Source organism: Brachyhypopomus gauderio, chromosome 3, assembly GCF_052324685.1.
Source record: "Brachyhypopomus gauderio isolate BG-103 chromosome 3, BGAUD_0.2, whole genome shotgun sequence".
Classification (NCBI taxonomy): domain Eukaryota; kingdom Metazoa; phylum Chordata; class Actinopteri; order Gymnotiformes; family Hypopomidae; genus Brachyhypopomus; species Brachyhypopomus gauderio.
In genome coordinates, this window is record NC_135213.1 from 24,359,788 (window position 1) to 24,386,698 (window position 26,911).

At 46.6% G+C, this 26,911-nt stretch overlaps 2 protein-coding genes across 7 annotated transcripts in view; both read left to right on the forward strand.

Moving 5' to 3' along the window:
• chrm3b (cholinergic receptor, muscarinic 3b) overlaps nucleotides 1-12,760 on the forward strand; it is a 77,443-nt gene extending 64,683 nt beyond the window's left edge. For 5 of the 6 annotated variants that reach the window (XM_077000579.1, XM_077000581.1, XM_077000580.1 and 2 more), the window contains one exon: nucleotides 9,643-12,760. In XM_077000579.1, coding sequence (XP_076856694.1) covers nucleotides 9,675-11,429 — 1,755 coding nt within the window. In that variant the 5' untranslated portion in view covers nucleotides 9,643-9,674 and the 3' untranslated portion in view covers nucleotides 11,430-12,760. Of the gene's footprint in view, nucleotides 1-7,440; nucleotides 8,609-9,642 lie in introns of those variants that run through there. The other variant, XR_013130088.1, reaches the window with a different exon arrangement.
• Nucleotides 12,761-13,992: 1,232 nt separating this feature from the next.
• fmn2b (formin 2b) overlaps nucleotides 13,993-26,911 on the forward strand; it is a 55,732-nt gene continuing 42,813 nt past the window's right edge. Inside the window, 4 exon segments of the mRNA XM_077000584.1 lie at nucleotides 13,993-14,531; nucleotides 15,880-17,757; nucleotides 17,759-17,990; nucleotides 23,670-23,839. Coding sequence (XP_076856699.1) covers nucleotides 15,916-17,757; nucleotides 17,759-17,990; nucleotides 23,670-23,839 — 2,244 coding nt within the window. The 5' untranslated portion in view covers nucleotides 13,993-14,531; nucleotides 15,880-15,915.

A 26,911-nucleotide genomic window follows, 5' to 3' on the forward strand; every position in this document is an offset into this window, starting at 1 on the left:
CCTACTCACTTACTCTGCTACTCTTCTACTCTCCTACACACTTACTCCCCTACTCTTCTACTCCCCTACTCTCCTACTCTACTACTCTCCTACTCCCCTACTCTTTCTCTCTTAGTCTCCTACTCTCCTACTCACTTACTCCCCTACTCTGCTACTCTTCTACTCTCCTACTCTCTTACTTTCCTACTCCATGACACCCCCACTCTCCTACTCTGGCCACATCATGAAATGGAAAAGCTCCTGTAGCGGTACATCAGACAGGTTCCACACCGCCACCTACAGACTCTGAGGAACAATGACAATGTGCTATTGATATATGATGGATGGCTGAATAATGAAGGAAGAGGATCTCCTGATTCAGTCTAGCAAGGACAGATCTGCAGGAACACAGCGATTCTGAAGGCTGTTCCAAGGCTCAAGCATGCTGTGACCAGGACCTCATTAGCTTCAAGTAGACCTCAAAGCTCAGCAATGTGGCTCTGTCAGATTAAAGATGCTCAGACACCCAGGACTTTGTTTACAATTCAGTACAGCTGGTGAGATCAGGGTGTGTGGTAGGAGGAGCCATTACAGAGAGATGAAAGTTGAGTTAGGGCTTTAATAGTGTTCCCACCTCCCCTTTCTCTCTCTCTCTCTTTCTCTCTCTCTCTCTCTCTCTCTCTCTATCTCTGTCTCTCTATTTCTCTCTCGCACACTCAAGATTCAAGATTCAAAGAGGCTTTATTGGCATGACTATAATTTACAATAATATTGCTAAAGCATTAGAACCATAGCAACAAGAAATTACAATAAAATAAAAGCAACAATAATTACAAAATAAGTGACAGTAGTAAATGAAAAATATCAATAATTAAAATAAAATTTACAGAAGGATGTGTATGTAAAATACATGCATATTTTATACATACATACATACATACAAACAATACTAAAAATTAAACAGCAGTAGTTTTACAAATAATTACTTTTTACGTGAACAGTGATGGTGGATGTGACCGCAGCCAGTGAACAGTGATGGTGGGTGTGACCACAGCCAGTGAACAGTGATGGTGGGTGTGACCGCAGCCAGTGAACAGTGATGGTGGGTGTGACCGCAGCCATTGAACAGTGACGGTGGGTGTGACCACAGCCAGTGAACAGTGATGGTGGGTGTGACCGCAGCCAGTGAACAGTGATGGTGGGTGTGACCACAGCCAGTGAACATTGATGGTGGGTGTGACCACAGCCAGTGAACAGTGATGGTGGGTGTGACCACAGCCAGTGAACAGTGATGGTGGGTGTGACCACAGCCAGTGAACAGCCAGTTTTAGTGTTGGGCTGTTGGACAGTGCTGTGATGACCTGTCTGAGGGTCAGAGAATCTCAGGATGAGCTGACTGAGGGGACTCTGGTCAAGGGTAAGTTCTTGGCTCTGTAGAGCTTTGAACTGCAGGGTTTCTCTGGGACTGGACTTTAAGTTCTTCCAGAAGTTTAGGGATCTTCTTTGGATATTTAGAATCCCATGGAATCTGCCTAATTCTGCCCTGCAGCACGCGTGCTGAAGCTTCCTGACACAGTGATGGTAAGGCAGAGTTAAGTGTACTGGAATGTGTGCTCTAGAACACTGCTGCCCAGACTGAACTGGGACCTGTGTTCCTGACATCTGGGCTTTTTCTGAAAGATCACAATATTGTTTTTCTTTAGGTTTACACCAGGGCCCAGTCCTGGCAGTAACGCTCCAGAAGGTCCAGGTGCTGCTGTAATCCCTGTGCGCTCAGGGACAACAGCACCAGGTAATCTGCATAGAGCAGAACCTTCACTTCCCCGTCCTGCACCACTAACTCGTTAATGTAGATGTTAAACGTGTGGGATTCAGACTGCAGACTCAGACTAGACTTTACCTCCAACTCAACTCAGTAGGAGTTTGTGGTTCAGCCCCTCATGCCAGACAGAAGCAAACGCCTTTTTGAAATCTACAAAACAGGCGAAGACTTTTCCGTTCTTGGTTTGATGAACGTGTTTGTTCATCAGGGTGTGTAAAGTGTAGATATGGTCTGTAGTTTGATGATTTGGGAGGAATCCAGTTTGACTCTTGCTCTTTGACACACTCTCTCTTTTAGCCCCTCCCTCTTCTAAACTCTCTCCCTGAACTATGTGGTCTGCATATTTTAAATATAAATAGTTTTAATACCAGTCTTTTTCTATAAGAACAGCATATAATTTTTGCTAGTTTGTATAATCTTGTGCTAACCACACCTGTCACTGTTTTCATCCTTTTAATAAATCTTGTGCTGCTGGTTTGTGTTAAATTTCACATTACTGTTTTTTTATTATTGAAGTGGGGAAAATTATATTTCTATGAAAATGTCAACTCAAAGTGAGAAAACTGTTTTCATGTTAGAGTCTATGCATTTTCTGCATCAGCTATCTGCAAACAAAAATAAATGGGTTCCAGATGTTTAACTCAAAATGTCCTTTTGTAAATGTAAAAGTAAATGGGGAATCCCTTAACCCATGAAAATGACATTAAGCAACAGTTTAGACTGTACCTCTTTGTGCTAAGTGCTACGTGTACAGACACTGCCTATGCAATGTTTGGGTTGGAAGGCCCAGACTAGATGTGAAGTGTTTTTGCTGAACTCTGTGATGAGCCTTCTCAGTATGTGGCTGGACTGGTACATTGGGAGTAGGATTCATACAAAACACAAAAAGGTGATCTGAGTATGGATCTGTAGAGATCCAGGTGATCTGAGTATGGGTCTGTGGAGATCCAGGTGATCTGAGTATGGGTCTGTAGAGATCCAGGTGATCTGAGTATAGGTCTGTAGAGATCCAGGTGATCTGAGTATGGGTCTGTAGAGATCCAGGTGATCTGAGTATGGGTCTGTGGAGATCCAGGTGATCTGAGTATGGGTCTGTAGAGACCCAGGTGATCTGAGTATGGGTCTGTACACAATATATAGTTAGCAAGGGAAGCTATGTGACTACAACTTCATAGACAATCAGAAAGATGTGAAACTCAAACAGACACACACACACACACACACACACACACACACACACACACACACACACACACACACACACACACACAGACTTCTAGAGACTACAGCAGACCACATGCTTACAGACCTAGAAGCTTCTAATTACCACATTCAGTCAGTTCACAACTAAAATGCACCCTTCCTCATCCTCACTCTGTGTGGCAGCAACTCTGCAGGATCAAAGTGTTCACGCTGCTGTCCAGATGGAAGGCTGTGATGTGGACCTCCTCGTTAGCAGACCTGCTTATCTGGGCATCATGAGAGTGTTCACACCTGAAGTACAGAGTCTTCTTCTCTGTAAAACTTACATCAGAGCACTGTTGTTACCATATATTTATCTTCAGAATTTGGTCTCCAGTTTAACATTCAAATAAGCTTTGTAAATGAAACTCTGTTCATGGTCCACAGCTCCAAGGTCTACCTGCACCTATAGAAATGTCTGTACGGACAGAGATGAAGTGGTACAGTCTTCACTACTGTTTAACCAGCCCCTCAGGATCTAAGTCCTGGGGTCTTTGCTAGTTGAGACGGAAGACGTCACTCAGATTAGTGACAAAATATGTCTAAATACAAAAAACTTTACTCTGTGCAGATGAAAAGAATCAACTTAGAAAGATGTGTGAGGCGGCTATGTCTGAGTTCATTGTCTGAGCCAGTGGCTTTGAGCTTTTTAGAAAGCCGCACTGTTCTGGAGTCGTGATTGTTTTAATGCATGTGCAGAAATACCACATAATTATTTATATGCTAACACTGTATCTTTATTGGCATCAAGCAGTTAAAGTATATTTGAGAATTAGACCCAATTCTTTTTCTGAACATTCCTGGAGCTGCAGCTGTCACTGCTGTTCCAGAAACAGAACTTCAGAACTTTAGAACTTCAGAAAGAAAAAAGCTCCGTTGTCGTTTGCCAGAACACCAGTGCATTTTATTCCTAGTAATTTTGTACAATTTCTCTCGGCCTTGGTCTGCTCATTATGAAATGTTTACCACAGCTGATATTTTCAAATGTTTAAAACATTTTAAATGTTATTCTGCTGCGTATATCATTGAACTTTCTCGCTTAGACTGAGTTGTGGTCTTCTGACGTTCCTTCACTGATTGCACACTGCTTGTTTTGAAGATTGTCCCTCATTTGTTCCTGTATCCCCTCTTTGCTATTTGAGGTGAAAAGGAGATAAAACGAGAGAGATCTCTCTGTTATATTTCATCAAACTTCAGTCTGGCTGACATCTACGAGGCATCAGTGTGTGGAGGGAGATAGAGAGGGATGGTTTTGATGTGTGTGTGTGATAGTACAACCTGTAGATATGGACACATATGCAAAATGTGTGTGTGTGTATGTGTGTACGTGTGTGTGTGTGTGTGTGTGTGTGTGCGCGCAAGTGTATTTAATATCAGCTGCCCTAATAGTAATGAGTCACTGCATCTCTGAACACCATCTATGTATGTGTAGGGGTCACTGTGAGGTCAGGGGTCACAAAAGGGGTCAGAGCAAAACCTATCTGTTCCTCATTAACAACAGGCTCACTTATCTCTACCTTTGCTTTTCAACTGGAGAGGATAACTCCATTATAGGCTCTGTGTGTGAGTGTGTGTATGCATACGTGTGCATGTGTGTGTGCATTTGTGTGTGTGTGTGTGTGTGTGTGTGTGTGTGTGTGTGTGTGTGTGTGTGTGTCTGAGTGTGTGCGTGAGAGAGAGAGAGAGAGAGAGAGAGAGAGAGACAGAGACAGAGAGACATAGAGAGAGTCTGTGGGAGTCTGTCCAATCATCTAGTACATTTAGTGCTTTTCTACTGGCCACACAGAGATGAGCACTGCCAGAACTGTTGGCCAGGGAGAGACGTGTGTGTGTGTGTGTGTGTGTGTGTGTGTGTGTGTGTGTGTGTGTGTGTGTGTGTGTGTGTGTGTGTGTGTGTGTGTGTGTGTGTGTGTGTGTGTGTGTGTGTGTGTGTGTGTGTGCTGTGAGAGCAATAGCATGGGGTGTGGAGAGATGTCCAGTGTATACTTATACAGCCTGAACAGACAGGGGCGTTTCATGACTGAGCTAACACCCTCTCTGCTGCTCCCAACAGCTTTGGGACACCCAGAAAAAAATCATCTAGCAAAACCCATCGGTGTGGGAGAGACCAATGTTCTAAGGCTAGGACTAGTGCTAGGGCTAGGGCTAGGGTTAGGGCTAGGGCTATGAATAGCGTTAAGGTTAGGGATAGGGCTAGGGTTAGGGCTAGGGTTAGGTTTAAGGCTAGGGCTAGGATTAAGGTTAGATTCTCTCTCTCTCCCTATCCTCTCTCTCTCCCTCTCTCGCTTTCTCTCTCTCCATGCTCTCTCTAATCCCTCAGGTCTGCTGTTGGAGTCAGAGATGAATGATCACTGTTGAAGTATACAGAAACTACAGCTACATTTACTATGTTTAACTTTGTCAAAATGGTGTGTGTGTAGTGGCCCTCAGGAATGTCTTCAGTGCTTTGACATAAAGAGAGAAAATGTGATCTCTAGGAACATGCTGGGTTCTCCCACAGCTAAATATCTGCCATCTGCAATTGCATTGTGACTGCCAACTGAAATTACTGAAAGTGTGTGTGTGTGTGTGTTAGCAGGAGGGAGAACAGACATAATCGCTTCAGCTTCATCCCAGCAGTGGCGTTTGATAGCTGGCAGACGCTGGAGAGGTGTGCAGTGTCTTATGGAGAGGTGTGCGGTGTCTGATGGAGAGGTGTGCTGTGTCTGATGGAGAGGTGCGTGGTGTCTGATGGAGAGGTGTGCAGTGTCTGATAGAGAGTTGTCCAGTGTCTGATGGAGAAGTGTGCGGTGTCTGATGGAGAGGTGTGCAGTGTCTGTTGGAGAGGTGTGCTGTGTCTGATGGAGAGGTGCGTGGTGTCTGATGGAGAGGTGCGTGGTGTCTGATGGAGAGGTGTGCAGTGTCTGATGGAGAGGTGTGCAGTGTCTGTTGGAGAGGTGTGCAGTGTCTGATGGAGAGGTGCATGGTGTCTGATGGAGAGGTGTGCAGTGTCTGATAGAGAGTTGTCCGGTGTCTGATGGAGAAGTGTGCGGTGTCTGATGGAGAGGTGTGCGGTGTCTGATGGAGAGGTGTGCAGTGTCTGATTGAGAGGTGCGTGGTGTCTGATGGAGAGGTGTACAGTGTCTGATGGAGAGGTGTACTGTGTCTGATGGAGAGGTGTGCTGTGTCTGATGGAGAAGTGCGTGGTGTCTGATGGAGAGGTGTGCAGTGTCTGATGGAGAGTTGTCCGGTGTCTGATGGAGAAGTGTGCGGTGTCTGCTGGAGAGGTGTACAGTGTCTGATTGAGAGGTGCGTGGTTTCTGATGGAGAAGTGTGCTGTGTCTGATGGAGAGGTGTGCTGTGTCTGATGGAGAAGTGTGCGGTGTCTGATGGAGAGGTGTGCAGTGTCTGATGGAGAGGTGTGCAGTGTCTGATGGAGAGTTGTCCGGTGTCTGATGGAGAAGTGTGCGGTGTCTGATGGAGAGATGTGCAGTGTCTGATGGAGAGGTGTGCGGTTTCTGATGGAGAGGTGTGCTGTGTCTGATGGAGAGGTGCACTGTGTCTGATGGAGAGGTGCGTGGTGTCTGATGGACAGGTGGTCTTAACATATTGGTAAAGAACAGGTGTGTGTGGTGAATAGGTGTCCTGTGTGTGGTGAACAGGTGTTCCGTGTGTGGTGAACAGGTGTTCCATGTGTGGTGAACAGGTGTGCTGTGTGTGATGGCCAAGCATGAACTATGGACACCACTTATCACACAACATATTGCTGATGTTGTAAACCTTGAAACTAAAGAACAGCTTGCTGACCGGCTGACCCTGGACCCCACACACCTCACAACCCGACCGGTGATTCCTACATCTTTGGGAGGAACAAGAGCTGAACAGAAAGGCCGGTCTTGGTGAGGACAGAGATGGTTAAAGCGTAAAATAGTAAAATAGCCATCTCGATGTAACTAAATAAATATCACATCCCTGGCATAAATCTCCAGGAGTGGTTTATTAGCTTGTGTTGGTTAGTAACATGATTGTGCGGTTTGGCAGTTTTACAACATTGCTTTATTTGTCTGTATCATCAGCACCATGACTGTTCCTGAGGCCTTAGAAATTGTTCTTTTATTTGAAATATTTTTTGAATATAATTTCTAGTGCTTGGTAAGTAGTAAACATCAAGTGTTAAAAAAAATGACGTGAGCTGTTGTGTAAACTTTAAATGGTTTTTTATTATGGAATTGCAGACTAAGATGAAATAAACTCTGAAGAATGACTGTGTTTCTGTAGCAGTTCCCAGGAAACATTCAGTGCATCTCACAAACTTTTAAGTGAGGGTCAGTACACCAGGAAAAGAGCTGCAGTAGCTCTGCCTCTTTAATCATGTATTAGTACTGGTTTCCAAGGTTTTTTTCTCTCTCCCCATTCAGCAGATTACACTGGTGTGCTTGGCCGTGCTGGAGTCCTGGACGCTCAACCAGGTTGGCCGTGCTGGAGGAAAATCATCTGAGTCAGGAAAGCAATCACTGAAATGACCTCAATTCAACTCAAGGTCCATAGTCACTTCAGCTGGCAGGAACTCACCTCTTGTATAAAGAAATAATTATATTTGATCGTGTTCTGTGGTCCTTAGGTGCAAACAATCACCAACAACAACGCCACAATGAGTCAAGTGTGAGTTTGAGTCTCGTCTCTATCAAGAAGAGTGTGAGTCAGAGTCTGAACACTCTGTAGGTGTTTAGGTCTTCTAACGCACTAGTGAAGCTCGTTCTGATGAACGTTTCAGTGCCACTAGTCAAGCTCGCTTTTCTCTGGTTTTCTTCTCTGACTGCTGCTCAGATTTCTGGTTTTAATCCCAGAGAGCATTTGACTGCCTGCAAATGTCGTAAGAGACATTATGAAGGCCGTCTTGTGTCACAGTGTGTGGTATTGTTGTTGACTCATGAGGGAGAGACAGATGCCAGTCCAGCCTCGGTGCCTCCCTGATCTCCCCACCACGGCCGTCTGCTCCTTCCCCAACATGCCTCTCTTCCAATAAAGTCCCTCATCTCTTTTAAAGACAGTAAAGACTGATTCTCTTCCTCCTGCTCTCCTGTCTCCTCCACCTCTCTCTCTCACTCTCTCTCTCTCTCTCTCTCTCTCTCTCTCTCTCTCTCTCTCTCTCTCTCTCTCTCTGGCGCACTCACTTGGCCCTTTTACCTCACACTATCTGATTATTTATAGACATCAGATATTTATACATGTACAATCCCTGCAGATTTTAGTTTTAGCCTTCTGGCGCCTTCTGGTGCATTGCCCTGCGATTATTAATCATGAAGTAATTAGACTAGCACTCACAGTGGGAAGATGGTGGGATTAGCACACCTACATCATGTCCACACACCCGGCTATCTCAAGCCTTCCTATGGACTTATATGTGATATATTTACAAGACACAGATATGTGTATTGCTGCAGTAGATGAAGGCAGTTTTATATTTGATATTTTTGTACAGATATGCATTGGCATGTAATGTTGTGATGTTTGTAAAACCTTTCTGCATAATTCCAATGTTGCTTTGAGGCCAGACAGAGCAAGAGACTTGGGATATCTGCATGGCCTCTGAGTCGAACCTCTGCTGAAATTAATGTAATACATTTGATTATCAAGGATTATTATACAGTAAAAGTGTTTATGTGAAGTGTTAATTCACTTTTTGACATGTTCTTGGATTGTGCTAAGGAGCTCATGGAACCTTGGCTTGTCGTTTTGGTCTGTATTAAATTCCCTTTTAGTAACGCTGTTAAAATGTCATGTTCAGTTATTGCTGTTGATGCACACAAAATGGATGTGTAAGTTCAGATGAACATTAGGGCCTCAATAATGTTATAGTTTACTTGGTAAAACAGTATTACTGCTTCATTGTGTCATCAGCTACAGTGTTATGTATGTAAATTTTTGTAGGTTACTGCATTTCCAGTAATTGAACTGCAAATAAAGTGAAATGTGCAGGACTGTGTTTACAGTGCTGATAAAGGCCTAGCACTGCACACCAGTGCACACCAGGCTAACAGTCAGCACCCTCCACCCACCTGTATCTCTCCATGTGTGTGCAGTCTCCGCACGCGTGTGCAGTCGTGGCGTGTGTGTACAGTCTCAGCGTGTATGTGAAGTCTTTCCATGTGTGTGCAGTCTCGACGTGCCTGTGCAGTCTTGGCGTGCATGTGCAGGCTTAATCTGAAACACGGGCCTTTAATGACAAAAACAGATTATAGCATAGATTAAATCTGGGCTGTTCAAAATTGATTTTATGGATTTTAATGGATTCTTTTGAAACCCAGTCACAATGTTTGTATTTCACTCAATGTTTCCTGACTGTGAAGTCTTAATTGTTATGACATTTCTATTTCATTCATTCTCAATATCAATTTAAACCTGAAACTTTATTGAAACATTTATAACCTAAACACAGGAGAGGTGTTTGTGGTTAATCTGAATACATTAGTGAAACCCAGTAGTAATTATTTATCTCTCATTGAATCCTGTGTTTAGTTTTGTTTACAAAAGAAACATTAAACGCTGTTCTTTTCTTTTAAACTAGTTGCTCATCTATTGTTGCTCCATGAAGCTAATTACTTGTTTCTCTCTGTTAGGGTTCATCTTCAGAATATGCCCAAGGGTCATCATGAACCAAACTTCAAGCTCCCACACTGGATTATTATACACAGGATTATTCCTCAGCAACAACTCCCCTGGAATGAGAGATAATCCCCACACTGCCTTCATCCCTCCAGATGTCAGACCAGAAGCAGATGCACACCTCACCAACATCTCACTCCTTCCATGGGGCACCAACTTGACCAGCTCCCAGAATGCCACATTGACACCCACCAAGCTGCCTGACCCACTCGGTGGTCACTCTGTCTGGCAGGTGATCATCATCGTACTTCTAACGGGGTCTTTGTCTCTGATTACCATCATAGGGAACATCCTGGTACTTTTGTCGTTTAAGGTCAACAATCAGCTAAAGACAGTGAATAACTATTATCTTCTCAGCCTGGCCTTTGCTGACCTGATAATTGGTATCCTGTCAATGAACCTCTACACCACATACATCATCATGGGCAAGTGGGCGCTAGGCAACTGGGCGTGTGACCTGTGGCTCGCCATCGACTACGTCGCCAGCAATGCTTCGGTCATGAACCTGCTAGTGATCAGCTTTGACAGGTACTTCTCTGTAACCAGGCCACTGACATACAGGGCCAAACGGACCACTAAGAGAGCGATGACCATGATCGGCCTGGCCTGGTCCATCTCCTTTGTGCTCTGGGCTCCAGCCATCTTGTTCTGGCAGTACTTTGTCGGGCAGAGGACTGTTCCACCCGGGGAGTGCTACATCCAGTTTCTCTCTGAGCCGATCATCACGTTCTGTACCGCAATGGCTGCCTTCTACCTGCCTGTCACCATCATGACAGTGCTGTACTGGAGGATCTACAAAGAGACGCAGAACCGCTCCAAAGACCTAGCGGGGCTCAAGGGCTCGGGGAACCAGTGCAAGGAAGGCAACCAGGAGGAAGCCATCATGATGATGTCCCCTACGGGCAGCTCTCGCAACAGCACCAGCTATGAGCATAACCAGCCGGCACATAGAGAGTCCAGGAGGACGAGGCCGGACCGTTTCCGGTTCTGGGCCCTGGGTCACAGAGGTCAGAGGGCACGGAACACTAATGATCTGGAACACAGCAGTAGTGACAGCTGGAATAACAATGATGCCGGGGTGTCTATTGACCAATCAGATGAGGAGGAAGAAGAAGAGGGTGCTGAGGCAAAGGCCATCTACTCCATTATGGTGAAGCCATCTGGAGTGAGAGCTGCTTGGAAATCACAGGGGAACCCATCCAAGGTACACCATCGAAAACCGGAAGGCACCTGTGCAGAAAGGCCTTCTAGTCAAGGTATGCAAAAGACGCCCCCCCAGTGCCTGCCCGTCCCGGAGGGCTTGAAGCCCTTGAGGAGCTCCTCTGGCTCAAAATCTCCTCCAGCTCCTCTTTCATTTAAAGATACAGCTTTGGCAAAGCGTTTCGCCTCCAAGGCGAAGATGCAGGCAAACAAACGTAAGAAGATGTCGCTGGTGAAGGAGAAGAAAGCTGCGCAGACACTGAGCGCCATCCTCTTAGCCTTCATCATCACCTGGACTCCGTACAACATCATGGTGCTGGTGAACACGTTCTGCGATGACTGCATCCCCAACACGCTGTGGGCGCTGGGCTACTGGCTGTGCTACGTCAACAGTACAGTGAACCCCATGTGCTACGCCCTGTGCAACAAGACCTTCCGCACCACCTTCAGGATGATCCTGCTCTGTCAGTGGGACAGGCAGAACCAGAACCAGAAGCGTCGCTTTCAAGCCAGAAGCACAGCGGTGGCCTACAGGAAGTAAGGGGGTAGCATAGAGGTACTGCAGGACACGTGACTGCAGAGGCTGTCAACAGAAAAGACAGGTGCAGACTCCTGAACTGACCCTTCTTGGGTGTTTTCCCCACAGCCTTTGATTGGAGTCACGACTGTTTGTGAATGCAGGCATGTGCTGGGCTATAATACTTCCTCCATTCTGACTACCTGTTCAAGCTCTTGTGAGCAGCATTTGATCCAGTAGAAGGAGGGGGGGGGGGAGTGTCACTACAGCTAATTCTCTTAATGTATCCGTGGACAAGAAAAAAAGGCCCTTTCAGTGTTAATGTAAACCTTTTTAAAGAACGTAACGGTCTCCAAGATGCCGTTTGTCTTCTTCCTGGTGTTCTGTTTCCGCTGTATTTGGCCATTGCGTGTGGTTATCGTCACTGCATACATGCTGGCCAAGATATATTGGTCTCTGTTGTGGATATTACAAATATAGTGTTTTCCACAGGAATTGTTTAATGAACCTGCTTATATATGAACTGTGTAAGGTGGTATTTATCCAGTTTTAGACAAGCAAGTAATTCTGTTGTTGTTTTCATTATGCAGCCTTCAAGTCCTCCTATAAAATTATTTTTTATTGTCAAATAAATAATATTCAGATTCGGAATGTAAAAGAGATTAAGATTCATAATGTAAAAAATATATATTTTGCAATAAAGAGAAAAGAAAATGTTTAGCACAAACCAGAAAACTAAAGTAACCAGAGTAAAACGGGGTTATTTGGTTCATTACTGTCGTTGCTAGATGGAGACGATAAAAGAAGAAAGCGTACCTCAGAATATATGAAGCTCAATGCTACCCTCTAGTGGATAGCCGGTGGAAAAATCTTCCATAGATAAGCACTAAATCAAGGCTTCTAAAGATCTTTGTTTATAAGGCCATTTTTATCAGAAGGCGTGTTTTGATATGCCTGTCTAAAAACTTTACAATGAAAGCACAGCAAGGTCTCAGACACCAGAGACGAGCGAACATCTATTTCTCGATTATCCATTTAGGGTTTATTACAATGTTATTCTAAACTGCACTGCTTTACCATTTGATTCCTTGTGTAAAATTCAGTTCCTAAAACGTGTTTGTTTCGCATTAAAACACTATATTTAATTAAGTTAATCTGAAAAGTCATTTTCATCACCAGCCGGTTGCCGTCTTTGCAGTGTGTTAATGCATATATGTTTTTTGTTTGTTTGTGTTTTGCTTTCATTTAGAATAATATAAAACAAAGTTCTGAATTTTGACCACTATTGATGGCCACTATCTGATCATATATGACATCATATAGGCTATTCATATTTTTTGTGAGTTTGTTTTTTGTTTTTGGTTATTTTTTTGGGTGGGGTGGGGTGGGTTGTGTGGGGGTATTTCTTTTGTAAAGGATGGAACGTTTTTTGGGCATTGTTTGGGCATATTTGACTAGGTTTACACTGAATGATCAAAGTCTAATCTGAATGTTTCTGTAAACAAAATAATTAAAACCAACATCAAATGCTTATTTTAATCTTGATGGAAAAATATTTTTAATGAAAATGTCAGTTCTCTCTGTCCCTATCTATCTATCTATCTATCTATCTATCTATCTATCTATCTATCTATTTCTGTTTTAGAACATTTGATAAATCACCTAAAAGACTTGTTGCATGTTTACCAATAAAAAATTTGGTAGATTTTTGTTTACACATAAAGGCCTGAACAACAAAACAGGAGAATACAGACTGTGATGTCACTTTTAGTTAGATTTAGACAAGTGAAGAATATCCTCACAAATTACTTCCCATGATGAATCCTTGTAAACCCTGAATTCAGAGTTTACTAAAGAATTAGGTTTCCCATTGACTTTTCATAGACTTGTCATAAGCTGTTTTAAATATATTTTGGTTTGTTTATAAGGATTACCGATAACTGCATGAGGTTTTTTATGAATTTTGTAACTGAACTATTGTGAATGTTTTCTCTTGGTTATCCACTTTGACAAGAAATTACCTTTTTCACTTACTGTAGCCTTCCAGGGTGTTCTCAAACTGTGAAGTGTGTTCAGTGGTGTAACACAGACTTTGTGTTTATGTACAGAGGTTCAGACTCACATGACAGTTGCTTTGTAAGAATGTTCGTTTCTTATTGTATTGTTGCTACGGTTCATTTTCTCATTAAATAGTAATAATGAGTAAACGTGTTTGGTTTTGAATTGTTTTTTTGATTCACTGCTGAATGTCAATGACAGAAAATGGCCGCTAGGGGTCAGGAGCACACTGGTAAACCATTTTAACTGCTGCCAAGCAGTTAAAAAACGATATATATTTTAAACACAAATAGTTTACTTTGCATGTACTAAGCTTGACAAGCAATTTAAATAAATGCTGTCTACGAATATAATAACGACAAAATATTATACACCATACAGCAATATTTGTTCTTATTTTTTGGTTTATTCTTTTTTTAATAAGACACTATTCACCAAAACGTTGCGTTTCGACGTACATCTCTTTCCGCGGGAAAATAAAACAAACCGGAAAACGTCAAATATTTGTATCAGATGGTTAACACCGTCGATCTCGTTTGCACCGCGAGGCTACCGGGCAGTTTAAATACCATCAGATAAGTTCAGGCCTACATTGGACACATTTCCTACATGTCTTTCCCCTTATAACTGTCCGTAAATTGGTTCTTCTGGTTTTGAGTCAGACAAGACTGTGGTTAGTGTTTTATTCGTTTTAATTCATTAGTTTTATTCGTATGATAAGGTAATGGCGTGGCCGGAAAGTCCCTAGCGGCCGGCGATACCGGATCATCAACCCCGAATCCCTAGAGGAGCTGCATTTGTCCGAATTTCCCTGGAGTTAAATAGTTTTTTTTTTTTTGTTGTTGCTTGTTTGTTTGTTTTCGAACAATGTTGTTTTAGTCTGTATTTTTGTTTCTCGAACCTAAATAATTTAACTAGCATCAGTTGATTCACTAATAACCTAAGCTTCACCACCCTGAGTGCAACACAGTTACCCATTCGTTCGGACGTGAGTGATGGAACATTGAACTCCGCGCGACGCCACTGCGGCTGCGTGCTCGCTCGCGCACTTTCGCTCACAGCTTTCAGGTAACGTTCCTTCATCAAGTACTGTTAAGATAACACAAATGTGAAATAATTACAAGCTTCTACAACCACAGGCCAGGGCTAAACGCCTGGGTGGGCTGGACTCTCGCCAAACTGGGGCTGATATCAGTGCAGTGCGTTATTTCAGCAGGCGACTGGGCGGTTTTAACCTCGGACTATGTTATCTCGTACTGAAGGACATTTTGGGTTCAGCCTGGTATCACACTTTGCGTCGGTAGCTCGGTTCACTTCATACTTTTCTCATGGGGATCGTGTTAAGTTAATCTGAAGTGTGTGTGTAGTGTGACATTCCCTCTACAATTTAACGATATTTTTTGTATTACGTTTGAGTAATCCAGCCCAGTTCACCCAAATTAATATTAAATAAATCATGGTGACGTCAGAGTTCTAAGGCCCTCGTTAAACGTCACACGAACACGTACTTATGTCCAGTTTACAGTACAGGCCAAAAGTTTGGAGACACCTTGTCATTCAATGCGTTTTCTTTATTTTCATGACTATTTACATTGTAGATTCACTGAAGGCATCAAAACTATGAATGAACACATGTGGAGTTATGTACTTAAAAGGTGAAAACTGAAAACACGTCTACAAAATCGCCACCCTTTGCTCTGATTACTACTTTGCACACTGCATTCTCTCAGTGAGCTTCAGAAGGTAGTCACCTGAAATGGGCTTCAGGTTGGCCTTATCAGGGTTCATTAGTGGAAGCTCATAGTGGAAGCCACACGTGTTCATCATTTTGATGCCTTCAGTGAGAATCTACAACGTAAATAGTCATGGAAATAAAGAAAGCACATTGAATGAGAAGGTGTGTCCAAACTTTTGGCCTGTACTGTATATTTAAAATGGATGTTTACAATATTTTTTTGGGTCAAGAGATTAACAACCCAAGCATTTTATTAAGCATGTTTTTAATGCTCATTCTTGGATCACATGAACCTGCGTGCTGGTTCACAGAGTGAATAGTGTTTTGTATAACTGCATTAATGAAAGGTCGGTTTAAATTATTGTAGACGAGTATTTAAATTAATACATTTATTTTTGCTCATTTTGATAAAGCTACTTACTCATTTGGCATGTGCAAAATTGTCAGATTTGTCTAAATATAATTAAGAAGGCTCCTCTGTGGACAATACTTTGTATAAACAAATAATGATTACAAAAACAAATTATGATTGCCTATATATTTGTTTGTTCATTCATTTATTCAGTTGTTTGTCATTTTTGTGTTGAATGTTTTTGTATCCATTTTTGTAATCTATTGATCTAAATTCTTAATTAATTTATTTCTTCACATGTATCATTTGTTGTGTATTTTCATCTTCAGCTGGACAGTGTGTGTCTGTTCCTGTGTGTGGTGGTGATGCAGTCCCTGTGTCTTATGGATTCCTTGTTGCCACGGATACGGAATGGCCTCCCCTTCAAGAAGAGAGTGCGGGATGCTCTGAGCCTTGGCAAACGCTGTCAGTACTGCATTTCCCAGCAACCCTTTTACCAGGCGCAGCAGCAGGGGGAGGGGCTGTGCCCAGGCTGCACTGAGCATGCCCAGAGGGTGCGTTCCCCCTCCCTGCCTGGCTCTCTCTGCAGAGCGGAGCAGACGGGTGGGGGAGGGAGCGACACGGAGCTGACGTTCTTCTCTTTTGCCTCCTCGTCCTCCTGCCCGCTTCTTTCTTCTTCGGACAGCGAGAGCGCGTCGTGGGTGTCCGCCGGACGCTCGCGCAGACGCAGACACACGCTCGCGCGGGTCGGCTGCTGCGGCCGACATGGCTTGAGCTCGCGGGTCGCCATGGGTAACCAGGATGGCAAGCTAAAGCGCTCGGCCCCGGGGGAGGTGGAGAACGCGGCGGAGGAGGGCGGCGCCCTGCGAGAGCACGATGCCACAAAGAGAGGGTTTCACGGGAGGAAGCCCCATGGGAAACAGGGGAAGGGCTGCGATGGTGGAGGTAAGAGGAAGAGCAAGGCTGAGTCGAAGCCCTCCGTCTTCTCCAACATCCGCAACAAGCGGAAGAGCCTGGCCAAGGTGAAGGGCCTCCTGAGCGGCTCCAGGGAGGACGCCCTGGACGCGCAGCACGATGAGCTGGACAGCGCGCCCTCGCTCTGCAACAAGACGCCCGACCTGTCCGACGGCGAGGGAGAGCGGGCGGCGATCGGACGCCACGGCGCGCGGGCCACGCCGGACGCCCCCGAGGACGAGGAGAAGAAGGGAAGCTCGGGCTCGGACACGGACATCTACAGCTTTCACTCTGCAGCGGAGCACGAGGACCTGCTGGCCGACATTCAGCTGGCTATACGGCTCCAGCACCAGCAGGGACCCGGACCGCCGCCCTGGCCCAGGGACTGCAAACAGAACGGGGTGACGGAGACGAGGAGCACCCCCACCCCCGACTCTGAGCAGTTCACCGTGCTGGAGGCCCTGCCCTCTCGGGGCGGCGGAAAGGCGTCTTCCCACACCAGGGAGGGAGAGAGGGAGAGTGAGGGGCACAACGGAGGAGAGGGAGGGGGGCAGGAGGAGAGAGAGAAGGAACATGGGGCGAGTGTTAATGGAGTTCTTACTGGTTCTTATACGGCCCTTTGTGCATCTGTTGTCGTAGCAACCGGGACAAAGGAGCCGGAGCTGGTGTGCGAGACCGCCGAGGCTCCGGTAACCCCGTCCGTTACCGAGGAGACCGTCAGGAAGGCCCTGAGCCCGGTTTCCAAGACGACAAGTGTCACCAGCTTCCCGGACCTCACGGCCTCGTTCGAGAGTGCGGTTGAGGCTACTGAGGAGGCTGAGGAAGAGGAAGGTGTTGACCTTCCTCACGAGGAGAATGGCACCAGCTCGGACACGCTGTCGGACAGCAGGGGTCTGGGGGTCACCCCTTCTCTGGAGTGCCTCACTACTGTGGAGCTGCCTTCGGATACAGCTGACAAGGAAGGCGAGGGAGAGGAGGAAGAGGAGGTAGAGGAGGCCTCCATCGTCATCAGGAGGAAGAGCAGCGTGACGTATCCACACTGGACACAGGCCGAGAGCCCTCTGGCCACACGGCTGCTCAAGTCCACGGTGGGGGGTGGCAGCCCCGCGGTCAAACCCTACCCGCTCATCCAGCCGTCCTACATCAAGACCACCACGCGGCAGCTCAGCTCTCCCGCCTGCTCGCCGGGCCACTCGCCCTCCCACAGCCCGCTGTTCACGCGCCGCTGCAGGGTCACGGCCGGTACCCGCCACCACCACCCGGACCGAGCGCAGACGCACCAAACGACAGCGCTCCTACAGCATCACCGGACCCATCAGCCGCTCCGCAGACTGGACCGAAGAGCTCCGCCCACTCCCAGCCAAAGCTGGGTCGGAGGACTACCTGGAGTACACGGGCTCAGAGGGGACGCTCGGGCTGGGGACGGCTCACCGCCGGGCTTCAGCAGGACAGGCACCCACCTGCAGCTTTCATGATGTTTTTACAGGTGAGACGCACCCGCGGCCCTGCTGCTACAGGTTAGCCCCACCCGCGGCCCTGCTGCTACAGGTTAGCCCCACCCGCGGCCCTGCTGCTACAGGTTAGCCCCACCCACGGCCCTGCTGTTACAGGTTAGCCCCACCCACGGCCCTGCTGTTACAGGTTAGCCCCACCCACGGCCCTGCTGTTACAGGTTAGCCCCACCCACGGCCCTGCTGTTACAGGTTAGCCCCACCCACGGCCCTGCTGTTACAGGTTAGCCCCACCCACGGCCCTGCTGTTACAGGTTAGCCCCACCCACGGCCCTGTTGCTACAGGTTAGCCCCACCCACGGCCCTGTTGCTACAGGTTAGCCCCACCCACGGCCCTGCTGTTACAGGTTAGCCCCACCCACGGCCCTGCTGTTACAGGTTAGCCCCACCCACGGCCCTGCTGTTACAGGTTAGCCCCACCCACGGCCCTGCTGCTACAGGTTAGCCCCACCCACGGCCCTGCTGCTACAGGTTAGCCCCACCCACGGCCCTGCTGCTACAGGTTAGCCCCACCCACGGCCCTGCTCTGGTTCTTGGACAATCTACTATGTCCTGAGTCTCCATGCCATTCCATTTAAAACCTCTATAGAAATCACTATTAGGTTGCCAATAATTCACTGAAAGGTCACTCATATTATCTAGTGTGGTGTTTAGGCTAGTTTGTATAGAAAATCTAATGTTTGTGATCTTGTTGGGTACTGTATTGGAAGCCCTTCTAGTGTGTCAAAACTCTCTGCATTTACTAGAATCCCTTCCTGGATTTCACTTCAGAAGAAATTAACTTCATATGGTTGTGGTTCGACAGGGTTGAGTGTGTAAGCAGGTTTCCTGAAGTCTTGAATGCCAATCAAGCCTTAGTGTGGCCCTATAAAGGGGACCGCCCGCCACTGCAGTGAAGCATGATGGGAGATCTCGGCCTGCCTGCATCTGTCTGTGATCCTGATATGGTCCCAGAAGTAGTTTGTTGGAGCTGAGGCAGGAAACAGAATTAGAAAGGGAGTAAGAGACATCATGTTAGTAAATGAAAGTGTGTGTGTGTGTGTGTGTGTGTGTGTGTGTGTGTGTGTGTGTGTGTGTGTGTGTGTGTGTGTGTGTGTGTGTGTGTGTGTGTGTGTGAAGCTGTAAACAGACTGTTTACAGCAGGCATGCACATACTTCTTTTCCACTCGTATGCATATACACATACACACATTGCTTGTCTTTCTCTTACCCGCCCACACAAATGCATGCAAGCACACAGTCACATTTTGCTCATGTCATACATGGCTGTGAGATTTCACTCCGTCTCTCTGTACCAGACTGTTACCAGTTCGTCTGTGATGGCTCTGACTGATGGAAATCAGCTTTTAATAATTCAGGCCATGCATGGCAGCCCGGGTGTGTATATTTGACAGCACTAATAAGAACGTTAACACACCAAAAGCTTTAGAGCTCCGTCTGCCATTAAAAATCACACTGGCACGCTTTGACTTGGTTAACAAGAATAACTGGAAGATCATAGCTTTATTTTTGTCTGCAAATCTATTCTGGTTCTAAGTGTGATTCAGCAGTGGTTGAAATGCAGTTAATTTATTAGCTCAAAGATCCAAAATGTAATGGATCTTTTCTGTTTTTACGTGTCTGTTTTTAGCTTCTCCAGCTGGCTTGCTGACTCTGCTTCGTTCATGCTTCATTCTCTCTCTTTGTCTCTCTCTCACACACACACACACACACACACACACCACCCATGCGGGTCCCTCTCCAGCGTGGTGTGTGAGATGGGGGAGGGGTTCTGTTCCTTTCGTTAGGGCTTGAAGGTGGATGTGAGGCGTAAACGCTGCTCTCATCAGTGCTGCAGCCCTCACGTTAACACATGGATCCACACAAGCTTCCCAACTCCACTGATGTGCATCCAGCCCTCTACACCCAAGTCGTAGTTGCCCTGTTGCCCTGCAGCCCTGGTGATCTGCCCCAGCTCTCTGTCTCAGCGTGCATCTTGGGGTGGGTTCGGTGTGGGGAGTGTGTCTTGACTCACCACTGCTGCTCACCTCACATTGATGCCCAAGATGATGTGGCTCTTCGTCTCTGTAGCATGGAGTGCTGTAGCAGGTGTGTGTGTGTGTGTGTGTGTGTGTGTGTGTGTGTGTGTGTGTGTGTGTGTGTGTGTGTGTGTGTACGCACGCTCTGGGCTCCATTGCTGTCACTAACATAGCTGAAAGCTCTAATCATTGTCCTAGTGATGTGTGTGTGTCTCTCTCTCTCTCCCTCCCTCTTGCTCACTTCCCCTTCCCCCTCCCTGTCTCTCTTGTTTTTTTGCTCTCCCCCACTCCTCTCTCTCTCTCTCTCTCTCTCTCTCTCTCTCTCTCTCTCTCTCTCTCTCTCTCTCTCTCTCTCTCTCTCTCTCTCTGTGTCTGTCTCTCTGTGTCTGTCTGTCTGTCTGTCTGTCTGTCACCCTGGTGTTTCTTGCTCCAGTCCTCTAATGTGGGTGGTGGTTCTGACACCATGTCAGCGTTGGTCTCCATGCCTGTCAGCCTGCTTGGCCTTGTAGAAGGGAGTGATCAGCCCTGAAATGAGCCTCCTGAACACTGGGGCTGGCCTTAATACCCCCACTGCTGCATTGGGATTACATCTCTACACAGTACACTGGGGAAACACTTTCAAATATGTGAAATTATGCTGAACCCATGCTTTATCTACAAATTATTCACTTTTATGTATTCATAGAATCCAAAGCTCATCGAAACCTCAATAGTAGTTGTGCTCTCGACGCACAGTGAGGAAGGGAAAAGGATATGTTGGTTGTCATATATATATATATATATATATATATATATATATATATATATATATATATATATATATATATAATATATGTGTGTGTGTGTATATATACATACAAACACTTGCACTATAAATATTTTCAGGCTGGAGGCCCCTTCATTGCTGTGTTGCTATTGCCTGGTGTTTGCCTTCTAAATATAGATTCAGTGAGGAGGAGAATGGATGCTTGCATTGTTAATACACTCCATAGAGAAGTGCGTATGTACGGCCTTTTAAGAAAGAATTCCCATGATGCACCACCAGTCTCACTGGTGAAATTCCTCTAGTGTTATCTGTGCATATAGTTCTTTAATTGAATCTCATGCCGATTTACTAATGTTCTTGTCTAAACGTGATTCTTTTAGGCACTTTTTCTTTCATTTTTCACTCATTAACTTTTAAATGAAATACCCTGGGTGCTGAAGAACTTGTGTAGCAGTGAAGGGAGTGCCTCTCCGCCTGCATTCATCTCCGCCTATTCCACCCCATCCCACCCACACCAGGATCATGTTTACTAAGGAGTAAATGAGCTGCTGGTAAATACTGTAGAACCATTGTAGGCGTGTCCAGAACCGGGGCAGTGCTCATGCCCCTCCCCTTTTGACTGCCCCTGCAAAACAAACTAAGGTTGCCTTCATAAAACGGGCTTCGTCACACAGTGATTACATTACCGTTTAACCGTGTGTCTTATGGACCATTCACAAATATTTTCATGAATACTGATGTAAAAATAATAATGATAAAAATACTTGGTTGCAGTTAAAGGGCTTGGGGAGCATGTGTCTTTTAAGGGCTCATCAGACATACAGCTGCACATGTGTGTCATTTGTGTTGAACCACACGTGTTTAAGGGCTCATCAGACATACAGCTGCACATGTGTGTCATTTGTGTTGAACCACACGTGTTTAAGGGCTCATCAGACATACAGCTGCACAGTGTCATGAAGACGCAGCTTTTATTATAATGCAGAGGTCACGATCACTATTTTGATGTCAGGAAACCTACTATAACTACCATAGTGCTGTCATGCACTGGAATTCTGGATACATGTGCAGTAATGGTGTGTGGTAGTTTATGGGTGGGATCTGATCAACTCCAAACTGCTCACTGGATTTTCTCTTCGTTCGTCATGAACAGAAGAGACTGTTTCTGCAGGTTTAGTGTGTGTTTGAAGACTGAGTACATTCTGCAGGTCTAGTGTGTATTGAGGAACTGGTCAGTGGGTGTGTGGTGTCAGTGTGGAGCTTATTTTACAGCCTGCATCAGCTCCCCCCTCCCCATCAGAGAGGATGAAGGGACTCGCATCAGTGGAAATGGGCTTGAATCATAGACACCGGTCTGTGGATTAGGGATGGATGGAGGGATGAGGAAACAGAGGGGTGGGGGTAATGGTCATTATATGAGTGGAAGGAGAGGGGAAGTATCTGCTGCAGTAGTGTGAGTCATTCTGATAACCCCCCCCCAACATGTTTCTTATCAAAATGGTCAGCATTACTGAATTTCAGGTTTATATTCCATTAATTTACAATGTTCATTGTTTGTAGGCCTTGCTGCCCTCCAGAGTGGAGTTGTGTTTGTAGGAACTCCACCATTATGGTAAATGAATGTGTGGTAATGTGTGGTTGGTTTGGGGTATCCAGTGTTAGAGGCCTGTAGACCAAACTCACCCCATAGTCATAAGTTGTGTTCACACATGTTGTTTAGGTTCTCTTGGCATTCTGTTTAGCTTTTCTCCTCCTCTCCCCAAGACTGTCCAAGGCCAATGTGTGTTTCAGTGTACACACTGGGGGATGATGGGGTAATACCAGTTTAACCCATCATCTGGAGCAGGGGGACGCAGGGACCTCCGTTAGACATGTGGGTGAGCTAGGCTTAATAAAGAGAGGGTGACTCCAGCTGTATGACCAACTCCTTCACTCCAGACTTGCCCTCTCTCTCTCCTCCCCTTTTCTGTCTCTCTCTCTCTCTCCTCCCCTTTTCTGTCTCTCTCCTCCCCTTTTCTGTCTCTCTCTCTCTCCTCCCCTTTTCTGTCTCTCTCTCCTCCCCTTTTCTCTCTCTCTCTCTCTCTCTCCTCCCCTTTTCTGTCTCTCTCTCCTCCCCTTTTCTGTCTCTCTCTCTCCTCCCCTTTTCTGTCCCCCCTCTCTCTCTCTCTCTCCTCCCCTTTTCTGTCCCCCCTCTCTCTCTCTCTCTCTCTCTCTCTCTCTCTCTCCTCTCCTTTTCTGTCCCTTTCCCTTCATCCAGTAGATTAAAAGTGAAGTCATCTGTGACTCATCCTGTCCCAGGTGGACAGGCCTGTGTCTCTTTAGCCTGTGTCTCTAAAGGAGACGTCCTCCTCTGTGTGGGGGAGCAGGCACTGTGCCGCAGTGAGGGGACACCTGCCTGGAGGACAGGTGTGACTCCTGATGGAGTCTCCCAGCCTGTAGGAAGGGGCTCTTCCCAAACACTCCTCCACAGTGTGTTCACCCAGTGTGATCCAACTACTTCCTGCCTTATTTGCTGCTTCAAGTCTGACCCCGTCCAGCTGCTGTGGGGCGTCGCGGACGCCTGGACCGTGCTCACCATGTTCTCTTCGTTTTTGGCTGCCGCTCCTCTAAAGCGCAGTGTGCTGAGGTGTTCTGGGATGAGCATTTGCAGCAAGGCGTGTACATGGGGTGGAATTATTACAAGGTCCAGTGGAATCACAGTGGTTTTGGATTCTAGCTGCAGCTCTGATGGAAATGATGCAGAGGGTTGACTAGTGTCAATAATATTAATACTATAAAAGCAAAATAGAATAAAAAAAACTGCAAAATGTATTTCTATTCAATCTCTCTCTCTCTCTCTCTCTCTATCTCTCTCTCTCTCTCGTCCTCAGGCCGCACCCTCCTGGAGAAGTTCTTCCAGCAGCAGGAGAGGGCGGAGTCAGAGGAGGAGGCGGAGAAGCTGTGCTCTCGTATCCTGGCCATGGGGCTGCTCCTCCCTTTCAGCGAGTGCTTCGGCGAGCAGCACGGGGGCAGCACCACGCACGTCAGCCCACAGTTCAGCGTGAGTCCACCCTCCTCTCCACAGCCTCCGCCCTCGTACCCTCGGGGGGGTGGATGTGCATGTGGGGGCGGGTGTTTTTGATGCGGCTGGTTCTTGAACACGTGCCCCCTGACCTGAGCCTGGTGATGGTGTCCTTATTGCCTGATTAAAATTGCCTCATGACTTGGTTATCCGATCATAAACAATGACGTGGGCTGTGCCTGTTGTCTTGGAGTCATACAGGATGTGGATCTGTGTCTGTGTGAGAGGTTGAAGGTCAGCCTGGTTGAAGTAATGGTAGTTTTGCTCAAGGTTGTCTGGTTTCCCTTCTACTAGTTGTGCTGTGAAGGAGATGCTGTTGAATAGCTGGAGGTCTGGACGATTCTGCAGCAGAGCAGTTCCAGCTGAAGAGGGGAAACTATTGGAGCTTAGCACACGCTCTCTGAGAGTCTATAAACACAGCTGGGAATCGTGTGTGTGTGTGTGTGTGTGTGTGTGTGTGTGTGTGTGAGGAAGAGAAGAGAAGCTGCAGTGTCACTGGTGCAGTGGCTGGTCCACACACTGGTGTGTGAGGGGTGTGTGTAAGCAGTGAGGGGAAGGTGTGTGTTCAGCACGTTTACCTCAGTGTGATGCCACACGGATGTGTCTCCTAAGCCAAACTGCCCTGTTCCTGTGCTGACAGTTGCCTACAGAGGACAGAGGTTGAGTTAAACCTCCTCTTGGGGCAATTTATTATTACCATCTCGTATATCCCTCCCCCTGCCTTCAGCCACTTTTTTCTCCCTCCATCCCTCCCTCCTTCCCTCCCTCCATCCCTCTCCCCTCCCCTCCCTCCATCCTCCACAGAGCAACCTAATCCCCAGTCAACTTCCTCTCTCATCCTCTGTCTGTGAGGACGGAACTGTGTGGCACTGTGGCTGAAGTATGTGGCTGACTGTCCTTATGGGACACCGTGTCAGTCAGAGCCAAGATGGAAGCAGTAGCCTTGAATTGAAAGGCTTTCGAATGCGGTGCTGCAGTATAGGATGCTACACCGGTCAAGTGTTGGGCGTAAGGCAGCTGCGTGGAGTGGCTCTGGTCCTCTGCTGTCCGTGGGGAGACGTGGAGAGCAGGAGGGCTCGTAGCTGGGAAGCGTCTTTTTGATGTGGAGTCATGGATCAGGGTGAAATGTTTGACATTGCGGTTTCCCGTCTGCTCTTGTGCCAACGCGCTCTCCAGCTGAACAGGACAGCAGGCTGTTTCTGTGCCTGTCTGTGAGTCTGTGCCTGTCTGTCTGTGTGTGTGTGTGCCTGTCTGTGTCTCTCTCTCTCTCGCTATCTGTCTGTTCCTGTCTGTGTGTGTCTGTGCGTCTTTCGAATATTTTTGTTGCGTGCCCTCCTGTGTTTCTGTGCCTGTGTAAGTACATTTGTTTATCAAGTCTGTTCATCTTTTGCTAGTTATTCTGTGTGTGTGGTGTGTGTGTGTGTGTGTGTGTGTGTGTGTGTGTGTGTGTGTGTGTGTGTGTGTGTGTGTGTGTGTGTGTGTATGTGTGTGTGAGGGAGAGAGAATGAATAAGCAAACCCCATTGCTGCATCTACTCTGCTACAAATCTTGGTCTGCATGTTCGTGTTACAGCACACTCTTGCTGCCACCTGGTGGGGACCTGCTGTAACTGCACTTTGATGCATGTCACTTACCTGCTTTATCGCTGCTGCTTTAACTGCTGCGGGTGACCACTGGCCGCACTGGCTGACAGCATGGACAAAGCATCCCGCCCTCCCGCGGGACCCCCCGTTCCTGCAGAGGACCTGCCTCCTCTCAACCTGTTGGGTCAGATTCCCGAGTTTGTGCAGGACCTGGTGACCATCTCCAGGTTGGAGCGTGGAGAGGAGCGTGAGCGGCGTCTGGACCTGGCCTGGCTCAAACTCAAACAGACGGTCCGCAGGAAGTGCAGCCTGTTTGAACAACTGCAGGTCGGCACCCAGAGCAGCTGTGTGCTGGGACTGTGTGGGGGGAGAGGGTGTGTGTAGGATAAGGGCGTTCACTCCACCTCAGAGTGTCCTACTGCTGAGAGAACGTTTGGTCGAGGGCCAGGCCGTAGACGCTAGTAGGGGTCAGCTGGTGAGCGAATAGCACACGGACAGCACGCAGTTCAGGACCCGACTAGTGCGTCGTAACTGTCTGGGCATCGTGTGTGTGTGTGTGTGTGTGTGTGTGTGTGTGTGTGTGTGTGTGTGTGTGTGTGTGTGTGTGTGGTTTTGTTTTGTTTTTTTTCTTACAGTGATTTTTTTCACATTGAATGTTCATCAGAATCAGTGCTCTGGTGGTGTTTGGGCTGTCTTGCGTGTAAACCCCGTCGACGTGCTTTCGTTGTGCATTACGTGTGTAACCTGGTCACCAGACTCATCATTTGTGTGTAAATATGTTGACACACTGCCGTGACTAATGCTGACTGCTCTTGTCTGCGCCTGAGTGTGTGCTTGCCTGGTATCTGTCAACGTAAGTACTGTAAAGTGGATCACAATGGTGATTTGTGGATTGACTGACTGAACTGGCCTCATGACACTGACACACGCACAATGGATGACTAGTTTTAATTTTAACTATTTTAATGTCTCCAGGGTAAATAAGAGAGGTGGTGGTGTTGCATGTTTTTACCATAAAGCATTCCGCTGTAAGCAGATCTCATTAGGGGAACATCCTACGTTTGAATATCTGGCAGTACAACTCAACAGTACTTATTCAGTTATTTTGATTGTTATCTATCATCCTCCCAGACTACATGCAGATTTTCTTGAAGATTTTGAAGAAATGATTTTAATTGATTTTGATTGTTTTAATTGCTGGGGATTTTAATATTCACATGGATATATCCACAAATCCAATCACTTCAGAATTCATGAGGATGCTTAACTCTTTTGATCTCATACAGCATGTATCAGGCCCAACTCATAAGCATGGCCACATTTTAGATTTGATCATTTCTAAACGTATAGAGGTTAATAATACTGAAATTACTGATGTTGCAGTCTCTGACCATTTTGGTATATTTTTCAATATGTCATTATCTACTAGAACACTCAGTGAAAAGCGCACAATAACCAAGCGTTATCT